General features: G+C 32.9%; 1 protein-coding gene across 4 annotated transcripts in view; it reads right to left on the bottom strand.

The window, feature by feature from the left end:
- Positions 1–10,389: 10,389 nt before the first annotated feature.
- The window catches only part of NLGN4X (neuroligin 4 X-linked), a 444,496-nt gene continuing 432,891 nt past the window's right edge, over positions 10,390–21,994 (bottom strand). For 3 of the 4 annotated variants that reach the window (XM_003765598.2, XM_012546108.2, XM_031959032.1), the window contains one exon: positions 12,234–13,083. In XM_003765598.2, the coding sequence (XP_003765646.2) occupies positions 12,234–13,083 (850 nt within the window). Of the gene's footprint in view, positions 13,084–21,994 lie in introns of all 4 variants that reach the window. The other variant, XM_031959031.1, reaches the window with a different exon arrangement.

Genomic DNA, 21,994 nt, shown 5'->3' with positions numbered 1-21,994 from the left:
AAAAATGCTATATCAATCTACTATTGGAATTATCTGTCAAAATTTAACTACAAAAACAGAGTTTATAATAACAAACGATTTGACAACTGGAAGTGATCTCAGAGATCACATAGTCCAACCTATAATTTTAGAGGTGTAAAAACTAATGATGCTGTAAAATGGTATAACCTAGGATTAGAAATCATAAAATTGAAGGTGATTGAGTGGCTAGAGCTCAACAAAAATGATGCTATTAGTCATTTCAGTTATCTATGACTCCTTGTGGCCATATTTCAGATTTTTTGGCAAAGATATTAGAATAATTTGTTATTTTATTCTCCAGCTCATGTTACAAATGAAGAAACTGAGGCAAAGAGGTTCATGATTTCCTCAAGGTCACACAGCTTATGAGTGGCTGAGAGCCGATTTGAACCCAGAAAAATGAGACTTCCTCCCTCCAGACATAGCACTTTATTGGCTAAAGGGTAATTTTGAAATGCCTCATTTTTTTTTTTTTGTTAGAGCCATTAGAATGATTGTAGCACACCTAATAATAAAAATTATTTTTTGCATGTCCATACCAATTTGGAAATGCATGATGTATTATTACTGTAGTAAGAGGTTGAATTGAAGCAACAGAACTAATCATGAGCACTTTGGATCCATGGAAGTCATATGGGCTTCTAATTTGTATATATTCTTCAGCTGAGGTGACAGGGCACATATAACCCTCCTCATTGGATCCAAAGTATACATGTCCATGATGTAATGGAATTTGGATTCCAATGGAACCATATTTTGGCTCTATAGGAAAGGATATAGTAATCACAAGGCTCCATTACTTGACCTACAAGAAACAACAGAGGAATGTCTATTGCCCATTTTCAAGACCTTGCTCAAATTCCATCATTCCTATGAAGCTTTACCTGATCTCTCCAGTGAGAAATAAACTTTGACCTTAAATTACATAGAAAATACAACTTTATCTGAATATCTCTAATGTATTTATTTTGCTCTATTTTGTATTATATTTTATGTGAATCTTCACCCCTCCCATTATATAAGTTCTTAAAAAGTAGAATTCATGGAAGCACAGTAGATAAAGTGCCAGGTTTAGTGTCAGAAAGACTTGTCTTCATATGACTTCAGATACTTTATCAATTGTGTTAACATTGGGTACATTAGTTAATTTTTTTTTATCTGAGTTATCTCTCATGTAAAATGGAGACCCACTTCCAAGAGTTTTTGTGAGGAGAAAATGAAATAATTTTAAAATCTTAGAACAATGCCTGACACACAGTAAGATATAAATGCAATTATTATCTTTCTTTACAACACCAGGAACTTAGCTAGTGACTTGAACTTAGAAGTCATTTACTAATTATTTGTTGATCTGGGTAAGTGTAGAGAGCCACAGACAGTGGGGGGACTCTTGATGAGGTATAAGATCCTTCAGCTCAGACAGAACCTGCTGACAATGTTTGGTTTGGCTCTCATCTCTCCTTGGGTATGTCTCAGCATTTCTGAGAAGTCATGACAACCTGTGTTCTACTAGAAGCAAAGATACTTGCAGTAAAGATGCATTTACATAATAATAGAGGGGTGCTTATAGTTAGCACATGCCCAGTGTGCTGTAGTGATGTAATGGTACTCTAATTAGCACATACTCAGTGTGCTGTGGTGATATAATGGTACTATAGTTAGCACATGCTCAGTGTGCTGCAGTGATGTAATTGTACTAAGGTATTTAAGGCTGAGGGAACTTGAAATAAAAGGATTTAAGGCCGAGAAAACTTGAAATAAAGGGACTCCATATTTGACCATTCACATGGGTCCCTGTCTCATCAGACATCCTCTAAGACCAAGGACTAGGACTGGTCCCAAAATACTACAGAGAGTTTGTATGGGCAGTACATTTTGGCACTTCAATGTGAGGCTCTAGAAAGCACAGTACATTTTGGCATCTAAAAGTGGGGCTCAAGAAAGCACACTACAGGTAACAAATGAGGTGAATTCACATCTTTAAAAGATTTCTGGATAAAGAAAAATATAATAGCAAAGGAATTAAATGGCAGTTTTTAAAATATGCTTAAAAATAAAATACTAATAATTATTTATCCTATGATGTATAGTTAAGTATTTGTTATTAATGTGGTAAAGAGTGGTCCAGACTACTAAAAGCATAGATTTTATTTCTGGGTTTCACTCAATACAGATTTTCATATGCTTCTCTATTTTTCCCTCTGCTGACTATGCCATCTGAGTATTAAAATCATATAATTGAACAGAGCCTGAGAGGTCTGCCCATAGTTAAGAAACAGTATTGGACACCTCTGAGAAGTAGTCATTCAGACTTACATTCTCATTCTCCTCAAATTAATTTGTATTTCACTTGACTGTGAAATGTACCTGGTAGAACATAAGGTCCTTGAAGGGAAGACTTGTTTCATTTTTATCTTTCTATCTCTCCAGAGTACTTACCTGTCTTTATTCTACCTAGATAGAGTGATGGAACTAGAATAGGTAGGGTAACAGGACTATACCTTCTCTGCAACTTATAACCTTAGACAGCTATCTACATTATTAAAAGTTAAATATCTTGACTTGTGTCATGAAAACATCTTATGTCAGAAGTGGGACTTGATTCAAGTCTTCTTGGCACCAAGGTCAGTTTTTACACACTGTTATGCTGCTTCTCAGTGCACACAGTAGGTAATAATGCATATTTTCATTTAGATTTTGTTGAGTGATTTAGAAAACTCAAAAACTTCATTTTAGATATGTTTTAAATCACTTCTATCCCTAAATTTCTACTAAAGGTACAGAAGTTTAAATTTGGCTGATTTCTGCTTTTTTTTTGTTGTTGTTGTTGTTCCTAATAAGCATTATCCTCAAGCAGAACTTCATGTAGTAAATTACAACTAATGGGAAGTACGTGGAATAAAACCAATATGAGAAACATTCTCTAGAGCACTTAAGAGTTGTTTGTATTTATAAACCTGTTTAACAAATATTCATTTTTACTGTTCTTCCAATGAGTCCATCTTTTGGAGTTTATTTTAAGCTAGTTGAAATCTGCTTTTCAACTATTGTGTTGTACTCATTTCAGAGAGGGACAAGTAAAATTTCCAAGATTTTCTGCCTTAAATCATTAAGAATGCTTTATCTTATAAATCTAATTAAAGCAGCAAAGATTCATATACAATTATATAACAAACCTACTAACATTTCCACAAATTAGAGCATCTTAAAAGAATCCTTAGTATAATCTCAATATGCAGTTTAGAAATTAACAAATTCATTTTGACTGGAAAACTGAATTTTTAGAAATTTGACTTTTTTCAATTCCGTTCTTGAATTGACATCTTTAACAGAAAGACTAGAAAAATAATGATTTAAAAAATAGAGGTTTCTTAAAGAAATACATAATATAAGCAAAAGAAAAGTTATCATATCAATCTAATAGTCTAATGTTTAAAGTCTGGCATCTTTGAATCATAACCAAAATTTAAAGGTATAGGGAAAAGAGAATTTCATCTGTGTATGTGCTTCTCTTCCTAAATTATTTTGTAGTTTCTTGCTAAAATGAGCACCTGTAGTATTTAGGTACTATAAATGGAAGTAATATTACATTATAAATAACACTCATGTCTGAAGACCAGAATTTTAATACAGGCTTTTCACATTTGTGACCCACATGCCCTTGGCTAGTGACTTTATTCTTAGTAAAGATAATAATTTTCTGAAAAAGAAAACTAATGGAGTTAGGGTATGAGCCCAGGCCCTTTAAATCCAAATAGAACAACCTTTCCACTATATCAGAGGAACTGGAAGACAATAAATAGCAACTCCAAACCTCTGACCATTTAAAAAATTCATAATTGCATTACACTGTAAGTTTTTGTTTTCACTCATTTAAGTCATGTCTAGCTCTGTGATCACATTTGGACTTTTTTTGTTTGTTTGGAATAATTTGCCATTTTTTTCTCCAGCTCATTTTATAGATAAGGAAACTGACACAATAGGATTAAGTGACTTGCTCAGGATCACAAGGCTATTAAATGTCTGAGACTAGCTTTGAACTCACTCAGGAAGATGAGTCTAGCGTTCTATCCACTACACTACCTAACTGCCCTATATATTAAATACTGCGTCTAGAACAAAAACATCACTTTATTATGCTGAGATTTTGGATTTACATATATCACTTTTTTGGCAATCATAATTCACTTCTGATTTTATTTCCCCTCTTAAACATAGTCCTGCATAGTCCAGAAAGCATTTCTGACAATAGGTGATCTCTTCTATCTGAGAAACTATATAACTCTTAATAAAACAAATCAACCACCACCAGATACTCTGTTAATCATGGAAACATTTCTATCCCTTTCATTACTTCCCTGGTTACAATAGTACTCAAGTATACCTCATTTTCCAAAGCCTCTGAAATAACAAAATATTCATTTTGATATATAAATGAGATCCTAAAAGGTGAGCTCTCTTGAAACTGTATTTTGTAGATTTTTTTTTTAAGTGGCTCTTGTCAAGAATTACATATTGAAATAATGTCTGATAATGTCAAAAACAAACAGAAATGCTCAGGTTTTGGAGGATACAATTTGGTAATTTTAGTTGGCGTGATGAATATAATTTGGTTCATTTAGTTATAGTAGGATTAAAGGAGATTGACCTAAATAAATTATGATTCTTACATTCTTCTTATTTTCTCCTATAGTGACAAATTCAACTTAATGGAATTTTCTGGAGATCAGCAAGAAAAAAAAAAGTACATATATACATACAACTACACCTAAAAGGGATCATTTCAGAGCTACCAATTATACTATATCTCTTAAAATAAGTCATTCTGCCTTGGACATCACATAGCACTTTTTTACATTTGTAAAGAAATTAATCATGTATTATTTTGAATGAAAGTTTTTACATGTATCATATTTTCATTGTGAAATACAAGGCCCTTGAGTCACTGTGGCTTACCTAAGTTCTATTATGTTTTTCTTACCCAACATTTCACTGCCCACAGTCAATGTATAATAAATATTTGCTGAATATTTGTTTACTTTGGTCAGAAATAGATTCTTCCCAGAACTCAGAATCGTTACCCTAATTTTACTTACTATTTGATTATCTGTAGAAGCAATGATAGGCGTTTCTGAATATTTATCAGCAAGGTGTTTTTCTACAAATGATCTGTCAACTGGCCAAAGACTTGAAGAAAAATATCTTATCAATTTAGGCTTCATAAAATAATATATGGATGTTTTAAAAAATTATAGTGTGTGTGCTCCAACAATATTTTTACTATGAATTTGTTTGGGATTGAAAAACTTTACAAAGGTTTCACTTATTCCTAAATTCTCTTCTCAGGGAATAAAGGGGCAAATCCACAATTCAGAATCAACAATCATATTGCCCATAGTCTCTCTCTGTACTACTTATGAGTCTCACCATGCTCAAACTTTCACATTCCCTTTGGTGATAACATGCTGAGTTTCTGATTCCTACTCTTTATCCAAGCATTATGGAAAAAGAAATGTAATTCAACTATTGTATCTGGAAGTCATATGTATCGTAATAAACCACAAACAAGGAAAAAGAGAGCCAATAAGCTAAAACATTTAAGGACACTCAAAAAATGTCCAGTGAACAAATGTGAGAAAGAAATTTCTATAAATAAAGTAACACTCAAAACACAAATCTGGGAGAATAATATACCTATTTTGACAAAATTTAGGAAATCAGGAAACATGAATTACAACTGCTAAAAGCAATTACTGTCAGATATTCCTAACAGTGAAATATATATACATATATATATAATATATTTTATTAACATTAAAATATATCTAGAGCACACATATTTAATGTGTCAGCAGTAAGCCATGCTATTGTACATAGCTCAGAAATAAAGCTGATTAAACCAAGAGCTCTGTGATGGCTCAAAGTGGATATGGGTAGAACACACAAAGTTTCTACAAGAAGTATCAAGAAACACTATAAGCACTGAAGATACAAAATAAAGAAAAACCAAGTTAAAAATGAAGTACAAATATAAATCAGTGAAAGAAATATTTCATTGTGTCTATGATTTCATTAATATGGGTATTACCTCTGATAGTAGAAATGCATCTATACCTTTTCATCATTCTGTGAGATTCTTGTCCATGTCTTCCCATAGATCTTCATTACTAGGATCAACTTATTCCACAGGAGGCCTGTCTTTATATAGTTTTTAAATAGTACTTATTTTTTATAAATCAGGGTAGCACTTAGTCATCTCTCCACTACTTAATGGACCCACCTCCTTATCTAGGCATATAGCTTTTCTCATGAATGGAGGAGAAAAATGATAACCTTTGTTTGAGACAAAAAAATATTGTGATAAAGTATATCGATTTCAATATTATAAATATGAAAAAAACACTTCCCAAAGAAACTAGAGAACTTATTATAGTGCCTGGCACATATCATTGTTATAATTCATCTTTCATTCTCAAAGAGAAAGGTGATGTCTTGGCCTGCAAGTGAATTACATATAAATGAGATTGGGCTGTGCAAATTCATTTAGGTGTTTAATAAATTTGTATTCGAATTATCCAAGCTTTGAGTTTTTCTTTCTGTACCTCAGTTTCCCAAATGGGAGAGCTTTTTCTAACATGACACACTAATGGCTAAGCCCATAATAACTGCTGTCCTCCAGGAGTTGAAAAAAAAGCAAATAATTTATTGGGTAGACTTTTAGTGATTTTCAGAATAGTCCTGGGGAAAATTTAGACAGATTCTTAGTTGATCTGAGAGTCCTAAGTGGGGTTTTTCTGGAATTGAGTGACTGGACAAAGTAAAAGCAGAATCTATAACAGAATAGATCTTCTACTCCTGGAAACTATTAGACTTCCAAAGACTAACTGGTAGATGTCTAAGCACAAATTTGTTCAGTAAAGTTTGGATGTATATAATTATCACTTTTCTTACTCTAAATATATATCTACAAGGATAGCATTTCCCCAATATGGTTGTATTTATTCAAAAGTATACTAATAGTTGGACTTATGTCCCAAAGAGACCCACATGAGCAAAAATGTTTGTGGCAGCCTTTTTTGCAGTGGCAAGAAACTGGAAACTGAGTGGATGCCCTTAAGTTGGAGAATGTCTAAATAAGTTATGGTATATGAATGTTATGGAACATTATTGTTCTATAAGCAATGATCAGGAGATGATTTTAGAAAGCCCTAGAGAGACTTACATGAACTGATACTAAGTGAAATGAGCAGAACCAGAAAATCATTGTACATGACAACATAAATATTATAGGATGATCAATTCTGATGAACATGACTCTTTCTGACAATGAAATGATTAATGCCAGTTCCAATGATCTTGTGATGAAGAGAACATCTACAACCAGAGAGAGGATTGTAGGAATTATATGGATCACAACATAACATTCTCATTCTTTTTGTTGTTGTTTGCTTGCATTTCATTTTCTTACTCGTTTGCTTTCTTTTTTTGACCTAATTTTTCTTGCACAGCAAGAGAATTATATAAATGTTTATACATATTGAATTTAACATATATTTTAACATGCTTAACATATATTGAATTGTTTGCCATCTAGGGGAGGGGATGGAGGGAAGGTGAAAATCAGAAACAAAAGGCTATGCAAGGGTCAATGTTGTCAAATTATCTATGAATATGTTTTGAAAATAAAAAGTTTTATTTAAAAAATATACCAATAGATCACGGTCTATCTAGTATGATAAAGAATCCTGGGAAGTGTGTTTTGCCAAAAGATATTTCCTTCAATTGCATATCAAGATGGTATAATTAGTACACTTACTATCTGCTGTAGGCAACATCTCTTAGTACTTTGTTTTGAAACATATACTTAGAGAAGGGAAATCCTTATTATCAGCTACTAACATCTAAACATTCATTAATTTATTTGCTTGTTTCTTTATTCATTTATTCTCTCCTTTATTTGTTTCTGATATCATGAAAATGACCCTGAGGGACAGAAAAATTTAATGGAAGTTTAAGGTAAGAACATTTCAATTCAGACAATACTAACCTGTCTAGAACAAATTGGTGGGAGAGTTTTCTATGGGTCAGTGAGTATAAAAGACCTTTATAGGGAACATGTTAAAGTAAGGAGAGGGGGAAAGAAGGTAAAGCAAGCAAACACCAGAGATGAACACCTCCTCACCATTTCTTTAAAAAACCAGATATTGCACTTTAAGATCCACTATTGCTAGCCATTAAAAAGAATAAAAAACCTGAATCTTCAACACCTTTATTCTCAGTTACTAATGAGTTCAGATGTTTTTCATCCTTAGACAACTGATGAACATCTTTATAAGTAAATAGATGCCAAAGAGGATGAGAGATAAATGATCTGAAATGGATTTACAAAGGACAAGTCTTTAAAAATATACCCAGTAACTTCTAGCTCTCTTTAAAAAATGGGGATTACCAAAGGAAATGGAGCTTTACTAGCTACTAGGTTATTAACGATCTGGAAAGCTGCTAAAGTCTGAGGGGAATAAATTTCTGAATATACATTTTCTAAATTCCAATTCATAGGATTATAGCTCTAAAGGTAAAAAGAGTCTTGGAGGCCATTCCTCTTCATTTTATAGATGATGAAACTGAGGCCCATAATTAACTTGGTCAAGGTTATCCATATAGCAAGTATCCGGGGTAAAAGTAGAAAGCTGATTTCAACAAGGGTGTTTTGGATAGCTACCATAAAAGATGAGAAAGGTCAATAGTATGAGAGTTCTAATATGGCAGGATATCAAAATATAACTTATTATGTACCACCAAATGAATATCAAAACTTTTTTACAAATAGAATAAAAAATAATGCTATAATTCATAAATTTGATAATTATTCTTACATTTCAGTGTTAGTCAATTTTTCTTCATCTTAAAATGGTACATTAATTTGATGTCTCAAATTTTACTTTACTATTATTTCCAAATTATAAGCATCAAATTTATTTAAGCAGAGAAGAAAATATGCTCTCCTTTCAAATAGTGTTAAAGACAGACTAAACACACAGTTCCACAGGAATCACTAACAATATTAGTAAGAAAGACAAGGCATTTTCTTTTGTGCAGCATCTTCATATCCTGAGCTTCAAAGTCCAGAGCTTACTTATCCTAACACTAGGCCTGCAAAGCTTTGATAATAATGACATAAGAAAAGTATACTTGACAGTATCTTGAAAGATACATCCATTACCAATTTAATTATGTTTATAGCCTATGTCACCACATATCCTTTTCCTTTTACAATTCAGGATGCTTTTGAAGAGGGTTTGGGGTTGGGGAGTTGGTGTTGAAGAACCAGATTGCCTACAAAAAAAAAAGGATGGACACATAATTCTTTGCACAAAGCATTAGAAAATACTGTGATATTTTATTATTAAAAATGCTGCTGAAAAGTTTATACATATGTGTCCAGCCATATATATCTTCTATCATTACTTAAGGCAAAAACAAAAAATTGCAAAACAATAACCAAAGAAACCATTAAACCCTGCGTGCCTTTAAAGGTCAAGAATAAAAGCCTGGGAAAGTTTTCTTTTTCCCCCTTTTTTTTTTTTTTAACAGATTGCAAGAATATCTTGTTCTCATAGAATGCTATGAAGATCCTATAACACTTTTCCATGTAGAAATCAGACATCATTTAAGATGTAGTAAATTGACTTTGATCATAATCATTTTTAAAAGCTAATATCATTCACTCACAGAAACTTTTTTTGTTTTACCCAAATGTCACAAGCCTGACACATTACTGTACATATTGCTAGCAGTAGACAATTGGAAGTACTAAACATATACTGTAATTCACATTACAAACATACCCAACTTATTATGATGCCAAGCATCACTGCCTTTGTTTGTTTGTCGAAGAGCCTATTTACTTTCTCAGGGAAGGCAATACATAGCTTATGGGTATAGCCTACTAAGAGTCAGATATAATAAATGATGAATCAGGGAAGAAACAGTTCTTTATGGGATCACTACATACAAGTAGGTGCTGTTGCTTCACCATGGCTAATGTGGAGGCATACCTAATATATGTGTACCACCTCACTCTCAAACATAAGTTAGGAAGTTAGGTGAAAATCATGAATTTCTTGTGTTACTTTAACATTTTTTCTGTGACTCCTCTTTGAAAAAAAGAGCTCACAGACATTGAGAATTTCTAAAGTTAACACTTCAGTGACTGGTTATCCAAAGGACTTCATGATAAGGGTGCAAGGCAGTATGTATGTTAGGTACAGCATAGGGTAGGGAAGTGACAGTGTTATGTCCAACTTAAAAAATGAAATTAATTTTTTTTGTTGTTTTTTGTTTTTGGAGGGGATTGGGTACATGTTCAAGTGCAGAGCAAGACTCTTCATGTATCTTTGGTTACTATTTCTCGGTGACCCAGTAACTTTCAAAAGACAAAATATAAAGCAACCATCCCTTACTTTCAGCTTATGACACTTGAAGCATTCCTTAGGAAAATTTTTTAAAAGGAAAAAACAAATAAAGAAGAAAGAGAAAAGGGGAATGATCATTGACTCCTTGAAAGATGACTACTTTTTCTCCGGCTCTCTGATTCAAAAAAGTCATGAGTTAATTCTTTTCTTATGATAACTTGACAGTGAAACCATCCATACTTTCAGGAAAACTCATGCAAAGCATAGTTGTTTATTGTTCCTTTTTTTTTTTCTTTCTATCATATGCATTGATTGGTGACTGCTAATATAAGAAATCCACAAAAAAAAAAAAAAGATGTTTTCAGACAGGCATAAGCTTGATCATATAAATGAAATATGGAAGAAAAAATTTCATCACTATAATTTGATAAATAAGAACCTTGCTCTTTAAAAAAGAAAAAAAATCATCCTTGAAACTGCAAATTTTCTGATTAGCAAAGCTGAGCAGGTACTTTCTCAGCCAGAGTTCTTCTGCAGCTGCTGGTGAACACAGAGCTAGATTTACTGAGGGGTGGGGGTGGGGATGGGGGTGGAGAGGATTGGGGGTAGGGAGAAGAAGGCTAACCAAAAGGCAGGCTTTCTTTACTTTTGGCAGGGTACTGAACTGGGAAGCAATCTTCCCAAACATATTCAAATAACCAGAACTACAGAACTGGACTTGTATTTTTTTTTTTTTTTTTGCCATTTTGTGTGTGTGTGTTTCATTTAATTCAATAAACTTTAAATACAATTTTTCCAGTTTTCTGATCCACCTTTGTGTTGCAATTTCATGAAGGCCTAACACCCCAAAAATAAATGTTGTCTAAAAACAACCATCTCCTAAGAATGCTTTAACATGCATTTGTGCAACCTGTAAGGGGAAATGTGCAGGTCACACAGACAATCTTTATTTTCTGTATGACGCCATGTCCTCCTACAAATGAAACATGTTAGAAAATCCCATATCTTTGTTTACCACAAGTAATTAAGAAGAAAAGTCCCCTCTTATTCTGGAGGAAACAGGTGATATGATTAATGTATATATACATATAGATCACAACTGAAAGCACAATCTTTCTAAAAGCTCTTTCAAACTGAAAACATCAATAAAAGCTTTTTGTTGTTGTTTTTGTGTGTGTTTAAACTCACATCTATGTACATTTTTTACAAAGTTTCTTAAATATAGTTCAGCTGGCAAATCATCTCTTGCACAGAACTATACGAATATAACTGCATAGTCAATCCTCTTATTTTTATAATAAAATTCTACTTTTCCTTCCTCCTGGATTACAGCTTCATACAATGAGTAAAAGCCCGTGATACTGTCTTCACTTAAGAAGGGCCATTCATGGTATGGCACATAAAGATTTTTTTTAATTTTATTTTTTAAAAAATGGTTGAGTCACTTGGCTGTGTTCCAGAAGATTCAGCTTCTATTTTACAATGAAAAACATCCAGGTCTTTGAAGCGGCTATTCTTCTGTCCTATACACATTAAACTTTCACTGAAGTAGTTGGGATCTTAAAGCAGTATTATAACAGCAATGTACACGTTTCACATTTCACAGGGTTTGAAGTTGATCTTTTTAATATTGGAAAGTTCCTTTGAAAAGGGTCAGTAAGAAAATAATGACTGCCCTTTTTCTCCTTTTATTTGAAGTCTGCTTGATGAAAAACATTCCTTTTTTTTTTTTTTTCTTTTTCTTTCTTCCATGTTGCTGAGGGAAGGAGAATAAGGAAGGGGAAGGTAATGGCAGAGCTATACCCTAGTAGTTGAATGTCCATGGGGTAAATTAGTACTGTTTTGTCCTCCACTGAAGGTGTTGAAAGTATGCAAAGGCTGCATTCCTGTTAATGTATTGGGAATCATGGTTATAGTATTGGGTGTCATTAGCGGGATATCATCTGGGGATCTTCTCAGAGTAAGGGTATAGTCAGGTGGGCAGGTTAATCTCAGGGTATCATGTGCCTGTAAAGACTCACACTCATGATCGTGCTCCAGCTGTTTCATCTGTAAGGACATGATTTCTTCATTTTGTATGTGAGCTATATCATTTGTTGTATTTCTTTGAGGACTGGGACGCCTGTGTGTTTCATGACGTCTTTTGTCCTTTTTGTAATACAATGCAGCAAAAGCCAAAATATTGAGGAATAACAAGGATGCTCCCACTGCAATGGTGACACTTAACTCCGTGGAATAATCTCGTTTCGTTTCAATCAGAACAGTTGTATCCTCTGGATTTGTTTTATGAGGGTCCTTTGAATGTTTGGGGTTATTGGCAGGTGTGATGGCTGGGCGTTTGGTAGTTGGCCAGATTTTTGCAGGAGAACGTCGAGTGCCATAAGGAAACGATGTCATGTCTGGAGGAGGGACTTTTGTTGTCGTGGAAACATATTGAAAAATTTCATTCAGGTTGTGCAAATGAGGTACAAGTTCCAACCAGAAGGCGACTTTGGTTGCTCGATAGTGATCCCTTACCCGAGGTTTCAGACCGATATGTAGATAAAGCTGGTCTTTGGGATTATACTTGGACCACGCAACTTCTTCAAAACGATTGGGCTTTGTATGTATAAACTTGGTATCTTGTGGAACTGGCTGATTTGGATCACTGTTAAAAGAAATGCAAAGAAAAGAATTAAGAGTCAAATAAAAATGCCTACTATCTTCAATGTAGTAGTATTCACCAATAAGCAATTATCAATTCTGCACCCTTTCTTGAGAACATAGAATCCTTAAGGTACTACACTGAAAGGCTATTTGAGTTATGATTAACAATGTTGAATTCTCTGTAATATTTTTGTATCTTTTATCTTCATTAAGGTAAAGCCTTGCCAAATGATGTTTGGAGATAGTCATAGAATGTTAGAAGAAAGGGGAAGAGGAGAAGGAAGTAAAGCAGGAAGAGGAGAGTAGGAGGAGGAGGAAGAAGAAACAAATACTGGAGCAGCTAAATGGTGTAGTGGATAGACCATCAGCTCTGGAGTCAAGAGGTCCTGAGTTCAAATGTTACCTCAGATACTTTATACTTACTAGTTGTGTGACCCTGGGCAAGTCACTTAATCCCAATTGTCTCTCAAAATAAAAAAAAGAAGAAAGAAAATAATAAGCTAAGATAGCAATAGGATGTTCTATATTTCTTCTAAAACAAGTTCTTGATTGAAATAGGCCAAAAAAAAAAAAAAAAAAGAAAGAAAGAAAGAAAAGAAAATCAGTTCATTTCCTCCCTCCACTGATGACAAAGAGGGAAAATGTTATTAGAGTAACTTCATATGGAAAATTCTATAATATAAATTTGTATCACTTTAAAGTTGTTTGAAATTTAGTTGAAAACATTTTTCTTTACCTCTTAATTTATTAGAAAAATATAATTAACACTTCAGCTATTTTAAATTTATGAATTAGAAAAAAACTTCTTAATAAGAGTTACCCTAGATTATCAAACACAATCAACTGTCAAAAACCAAAGTTTTCTTCACTTGATTCTATAGATATTTAGCACACCTGATAGTTGAGAAGTTCATCTAGAAGAAAAAAATATATTAGAATGTGATCATGGCTCTGGAAAATCTCTGAATGGTTGATATGAGTTAAGATAAAACACTATTTTTTAGTGGAAAGATGTGTTGTATTAGTAAGATAAAAATATTCATTTGATGTAATTAATTTTCCCCCTTAGAATTTGGAAGGAAAAGATCAGTGAATTAATAATTATAAGAATGTTGGGATACCCAGAGGAACTTTGACCTCTATTCCATTAAAGTGGAGCAGAGATATAAAATGTATGACTAAAATTCACACCTAATCATCCATCAAATTTTGTCAGAGAATTTAACCTTATTCAACATCAAATCTTTAAATAGTTTAACAAAATGTTTTGAATTTTCTCCCCTCCCCAGTTCTCCTTTTGAGTGTAAAAATATTAAAAAAAACCCTAAACTGCTGGAAATAGGCAGCTGAGGGGATCAGAAGAAATAAAAGACTTGGATAATTCAAAAGTTGAATTAATATCCCATGAATTACTAGCAATAGACTGGAGAAAGAGCCACACAGATTTTGTACCACTTCATAGAACAAATATATCTCAGCAATGCCAGCTATAAAATATAGATTTTTCACAATTGGGTTCTATTATAAAATCAGTAAACCATTCCTAGAAAATGAAAAGCATTGTGGATAAAGGAATGGCAACAGTATTGGATAAAGATGCTGGATTTAAAATGGGGAATAAGGCTTGTCTTCAAGTCCTTTCCCCAACACATGTGAGCAATATAACCATGACAAACAGATTAAATTCTGTTTCTTACTTAGTCAAATTTATATAATTCTCTTACATGGTTATTGCAAGGCCCAAGGTTATCGCAAATTAAAAAATGCATGTGAATCATTTCTCAAACCTTAAAACACTGGATGTCAAATATTATTATCATAGAAAGTAAAGTGTCCTGATAGTCTAAGTTGAAAATTTTCAGTAAGTGGCTCAATCAGCAAACAAATAAAAAACATTTCCTGTCTTCAAGAAGCTCACATTCTAAATTGTGGTATATGAATATTATGGAATATTACTGTTCTGTAAGAAATGACCAACAGGATGATTTCAGAAAGGCCTGGAGAGACTTACACGAACTGATGCTGAGTGAAATGAGCAGGACCAAGAGATCATTATATACTTCAACAACAATACTATATGATGACCAGTTCTGATGGACCTGGCCATCTTCAGCAATGAGATCAACCAAATCATTTCCAATGGAGCAGTAATGAACTGAACCAGCTATGCCCAGAAAAAGAACTCTGGGTGATGACTAAAAACCATTACATTGAATTCCCAATCCCTATATTTATGCCCACCTGCATTTTTGATTTCCTTCATAAGCTAATTGTACAATATTTCAGAGTCTGATTCTTTTTATACAGCAAAATAATGTTTTGGTCATGTATACTTATTGTGTATCTAATTTATATTTTAATGTATTTAACATCTACTGGTCATCCTGCCATCTAGGGGAGGGGATGGGGGGTAAGAAGTGAAAAATTGGAACAAGAGGTTTGACAATTGTTAACGCTGTAAAGTTATCCATGCATATAACCTGTAAATAAAAGGCTATTAAATAAAAAAATAAAAAATAAATAAATAAAAATTTTAAAAAAAAAGAAGCTCACATTCTAATGGGTGGAACAATATGTCTAAGAATTACTAGACATGTTCAAGATACATAGATATGATACAGATATAGAAGTATATCAATATACATGTATGCATCTATATATTTATAACTGCCTCATGGGTTTAGCTAACCATCTCTACATAATATTTTTTCTTTCTTCTTTCCTCCCTCCCTTTCTCCTTTCCTTCTTTCCCTCCATCCTTCCCTTTTTTCCCTCTATCCTTCCCTTACTTCTTTCCTTTCTTCATTCCATCCTTTCTTCTTTTCTTCTTTCTTTGTATTCAAATTCCCAGCTTTGCTGTCACACTAGAATCTTCACTCCTTATATCCAATCAGAGGTAAAATCTTGTTTCCATGTTTATAGCATTTCTCATTTATATCACTTTCTTTTCACTCACACAGTGCCCATTCTAACTCACAGCATTTGCTGGAACTATTAATGGTAATTGATTTCCCTACCTCAAATCTCTTCATTCTCTAATTATCTTCCACACTATCACCAAATTACACATTGGACCATGTCAGCCACTATCTCAATCAATTATAGTAGCTCCCTATATCCTTGAGAATTAAATATAAGCTTTCTGTTTAGCATTTTAAATGGCTTTTGAAATTTCAACTGGCACTTTACTTTCCTCCAACCACGCTGTGATCCAGCCATATTCTTTTACTTTCAGTTCCTCATAAATAAAGCACTTTCTTTCTCATATCTTTGCCCAGCCTGGCTCCCATGCCTGAAATGCTTCCTCTTCTCACCCTGTGGAATCCTTGGTTTTCTTCAAGACTCAGTTCAATTGTCACCTTTTGTGGGATAAGTTTCCTGACTTTCTTCCCACTCTCTATCCCACCAAATTGGTAGTGCTTTCTCCTTCTAAGGCTCCCATTCATCTACTCTACATGTCTTTAAATATGCACATATGTGTGTGTATACATATATATACACACAAGTCTCTTTCATTAAAATGCAAGATGTTTTTCTTTTGTCTTTCTACCTTTCTCATATAACCTAGTCCCAGACACATAGTAATGACTTAATAAATACTTGCTAATTGATTTATTACTGTTACCACTAACATTTATATTAGAACAGACACATATACATAATTTATTATGAATTATTCTGTGACATAGTGGAAGAAGAATAGATTTGGAGTCAAGAGAAACTTCAGTTTACATCTCACTTTAATATTTGTTAGCTTTGTGTGAATTGAACAAATCATTTAACTTTTCTGAGACTGAATTTCTCAATTTTGAAGACATGAAAATGAAACTTGTGATGGCTTTCATGAGAAGGCTTTTTAACAATTTAAAGTATATTATTATTATTATTGATAGTATTTGTGCATAGGTATATAGATGACATGGTATATTTTGAGATTACTGTTTGTTTTCATAGACCCACTATTTAATTCTAAAAGAATTCATCATGAATTTAAAAAGTAAAGGAAAACATTTATTTTGTTCATAAAGAATAGAGATTTAGAAAATCCTGATAAGCTGATACAATCTATTAAAGCCCTTCAAGACTAAACATCAGACTTCTTAAATCAAGATAAACTCATAGAGATTATGAAAGCTCAAGTCATTTTATTTTCTCAAACACTCAAAAGACATCATCTATAGGTAAACAGAAATATTATGTTCCCCATCATTGTTTCTTACGCATATTTTTAATTCACATAAATTATAATTCTGTAATAGGAAAAATCGCATTTTTTCCCTCCATAACAAAATGTTCTTTACTGTATTTCTCTTCTCCACATACTCACATTTGCATTTCATTTTTTAAAACTTACAAAATATCATGAGTCTTTCATAGATAATTCCAAGGACTCTGCCTTCTATTGGTTGTCTGGAAATAGGCATACAATTATATTCAAATTAAATAAATTCTTTAGTTGTTCCCTTCTAGATGACAAGAGGCCTACTTTTGATTTTAACGTTCTATGACAGTCATCTATAAGAATACTGTTTAAAAAAAAAAAAAAAAAAAAAAAAAGCAAAAACATTCAGTGACATCTCCATACCACTAGGTGGCAAAACAGAGATATTTGGTAGAACACCTCACTAGCAGACACAGCTGTTTTGGGAAGTAAAAAACTCTGATTCACATCTCTCCTTTCCACACAAATCAGGATGTAATTGTCAGGTTAATGCTAACCCCTGCCTTGTTCACCAAACTGTCTCTAACTGAATAGAAGATATGTAAGTTAATGAGGTGCTGTTATTAGATTTAAGAATAAAATTGGAATTTGAAACAAGACAATGACATGAAACCCATAATATTTATTTTTTAAAAATCCATTCAATCCATTACACACACACACACACACACACACACACACACAAATAATCTACTACTGGATTTAGAAGTCCTTTCTGATCATTCTAGCCTACAATTATCTGTCCTGTTTCTAAATTCTAACACAATTTAAGGTTTGTACCAAATTCTCCTACAGTGTCTGAAATTGTATTTACTTGACAGTGTCTATTATTTTACTTTTAATAAAGCATATGAAAATAAGAAACAAGAAAATGAGCTTAAGTGTATTTGTTTTACATAAATGACTGAGATTTAGCATTTTGAGAAGTCTATGATAATTACAAAGCAACTGCTAACTTACACAGAGAGACAAGTTCATATACAAGCACAAAGTGGAATAATTTTTAGATTTTAGATCACTTATGGGAAAAATTCAAACTTCTTTCTCAAGGAAGGCCTACTGAGAGTTTTAGCATTACAAATGTCTTATTAATTAGACTTTCATGAATTATTAAGAATTTGTGTGTGATTCTTATGTCCTTGAGATTAGGCACAGCTGCTTTATTTTTTCTCAGTGGAATTATATGTGAATCCAATTAACTTGGGTTCATAGCTGCCTGGAAGGGTATCTGGTGGTTTCACAAGCTAGATGAATAACTCAGAAAGATGATAATGGAGGATATTGCTAACCTCAATAAACTATGACTTTGATTATATAGAGAGGCATATAGAGAGACATATATACGTGAATACATATACACACACATATATAAACATATATATGTATCTGTATATGTATGTACCATTGTATATGAATATACATGTGCATTTGGTATATATGTGTGTTTTTAATTTATAAATAAAATAATTATATGTATAAATTATATATAAATACATATTTATATTTATACTACATATCTTCATTCAAAAACTTAGTGAAATCTTTCTCTGATATAGGTATTTCCTTTTAAACTTAGATAAAAAAAATGACCTGACAAAACAAAAGATGCTGGCTGATTTCTGGTAGGCCACTGCATGCATTACATAGCAGACGTACCTAGAGGCCAGATCTGTCAGTATAGGACCTGCTGAGCTGAAGCCAGCAGCTAATTTTTTCTATAATCCAGCTGTCCATTCCTATTGTCAATAGCAGCCCCAAACCTGGGCTTATCTCAGGAAGAATAAGATAGGGCATGATATTTAAGTCTCATTCTATAATATAAAAAGGAGACATGTTAGATCACATATGAATTATCATGTATATTGATTACTATTCCTCAATTAAATTAACCTATTCAGAATTTCATTAGCGGCGAGAAAGTTATTTCAGTGATGAGGTATCTACCTGTAAACAAATGACAGATGGGATACAATGGCAGTCACCATTTTGGCCTGAGAATATTTTAACTATATAAATCCAATTAAATATATTAGTAAAAATCCTCTAATACTTTCACAATTAATGTCTATTCTAAAACTTGGCTGACCAACTTTCCAGGATTTGGCGGGTCCCACAGCCATGGATATGGGATAGGCTCATTTACTTGGGATCATTACTATAACTTGATCTCAAATGTATTTGTGTCATAGGAGCTCTGTGATCTGTCACTATGGATTCTCTAGGATAGAGGTAGTTGTCCAAGAGTTACAGAGGCCATAACTTCTTTTAAAAGGATCAATAATAATCCTGCTGAGAATGATGGTTGATTGGCTATAGGCTTTGCTAAGATCCTAATAAATTTAGGTACTTATGTTGCTAGCTTTTATAATGGATTTGCCACTTTTCCAAATATTTGGAACTATTCTGATAATTGCAGGCATACTGTCCAAATGGATTATTTCCTTCAACCAAGTGTCCTCCACCCCTGTTCTGCACTAAATTCAAGGATATTTAAAAGTTCAAATGAAATAATAGATGTAAAGCACTTTGCAAATCTTAAAGTGCCATATAAATGTCTATTATGATTATTATTATTAACCTTTAGCCACCAAGTCTCCAATATGCTATCTACTTCATTTCCTTGCTGAGTTCAAACAATGTTTGTAGAGCAACAAGGGTGTGCGCTAGGAGATACTTAACAACTGGGCTGTGGGAGGGAGAAAGTATACACATACAATTTTAAGTTTAATCTGCATTATTAAGTCATTATTAAAGCAGTATATCAGGCCCTTATTTTTAGGGACTGATGTTTGCAATCTCTAATGCTCCTATGGAAAATTTAACAGGCAATTAAATTTAATGGGCAAATCGGTTAGAGCTGGCTCCAGCACACCCTTGTTGTGTTGTTCAAACTAAACATCATTTTTGAAGAAGAGCTTCAGATTAGTGTGTTCCTATCATATCTGAATATAATCTTTAGTTTTGTTTCCATTTTTATCAATCCTACTCAACTTCTTTTTGGTAAAATCTGGTTAATCAGAGTCAGAAAACAGATAGAAGATGGATGACATGGTATATGGGCTTTGCTAATATTCCAATAAATTATACATATATATATATACATGTATATATTATACATTATATACATATATATATGCAAAACTCATCAAAACAGCCATCTACCAATAAATGCTAGTACATAAATTCCATCTATTCATTAAAACAAATCACTTCATTCAAGCCAAATTATAGTTTAAGAACCTCCACTATCTTTCCCTCATTCAGAGATGAAAATATAAACTCTTTAAATATAAGGCCCTCCACGATTTGGCTAGTGCTGATCTTTGCAACTTAATTTTAAATCATTTCTCTTGCACAGCCAATGAGCATCAAAACCATATTCCAAGCTGTTCTTTGACCTTGCCTTATGGTCTATAACAGCTGTCTGTTATGCCTTGAATATTTCTCATATTTATACTTTAAAATTCTTTAAAAAGGCTTTAAGGCTTAGCAGAAGTACTATCACCTGCTGGAAAATTTCTCTAACCACTGCAACAGAAAGTATTCTCTACCAATTTTTCTCACAATGCTTTGTTAAGGTCAAGTGCAATGAATCCCAGTACCTAACACCTAAAAATCAGTCTTATATATAGGGCCTGAACCTGTGATTTTATTGATACAAGGAATTCTTGTTCCTTGATAGTAAGGAAATTGCCTTTACCAATTCTGGGCAGCACCTTTTTTGAAAGTGTCTAGTTTAAAAGTAGTATAAGTTATTCCTAATACAGGTGCTTTTCATTGTGATGGTATAAAGAAGACATGTGAGATAGCTGCTAGGCTATAAGTTTTGGGAGTAATTGTTTCTGGAGATTATTATAAAGGAAAAATTGTGGACTGAGAGTTAAGAGTTTGTGCCAAATGATTAAAATGAAATGATTACAGGTAAAACTAATGAATGTAATGGAGAAATCAATGCATAACATTGGAGAGAGAGAGACAGGCTCTGGAGCTTGGTATCTTGATGTTGTGAGAGCTAACAGGGCAAGGACTTCAAGAAATAGTCAAATGACAGAATCAATAAAACTTGGCAATTTATTTAACATGGAAAAGGACATGAGAAATAAAAGAATTAAAAGTAACATAAATGTCTAAACAAAAGAAAAAGGATTGATGGCATTTGAATTGCCACAAATGGTGGTCGGTAGAATAAACGTGTTTTATGCAAATGATAAATTCAGGTTGAGGTGTGTTGAGTTTAAGGGATATACAGTTATAATATCAATGACAGATATAATTTTGAATCTTTGTACCAATACTTTTCATAAATTAGCTTATTTGAGTTTTTAAATAACTTTAAGTTAAATACAGTAGGCATTGTTATATCCATTTTATAGATGAGGAACCTCAGGTTCAGGGAATATATCTTGTTCATGATCACATAGTAGCTAAATTACAGAGGAAGGATTTGAAAGCAAATCTATTCTGGATCCAATATCAATAGGCTTTCCATTGCAACATTTTGCTTATAGATATCTGTCGGTATTTGGAAATGTGTTATTTGGAACTTGGAGAAAATTCAAAGCTTTATAAAGACAGATATTTATGAGTTATTTGTACAGAGGTGAAAGTTGAATTCCCAAAAGTGGTTAAAAAAAGAAGAGAAGGTCTAGGGCTAAGTATTAAGAAAGATTCATCTTAAAAGGTTGGAAAG

This window comes from Sarcophilus harrisii, chromosome 3, assembly GCF_902635505.1.
Source record: "Sarcophilus harrisii chromosome 3, mSarHar1.11, whole genome shotgun sequence".
Lineage (NCBI taxonomy): Eukaryota > Metazoa > Chordata > Mammalia > Dasyuromorphia > Dasyuridae > Sarcophilus > Sarcophilus harrisii.
Note: the sequence above shows the minus strand (reverse complement) of the source record. Positions and strands in the feature narration are given on the sequence as shown.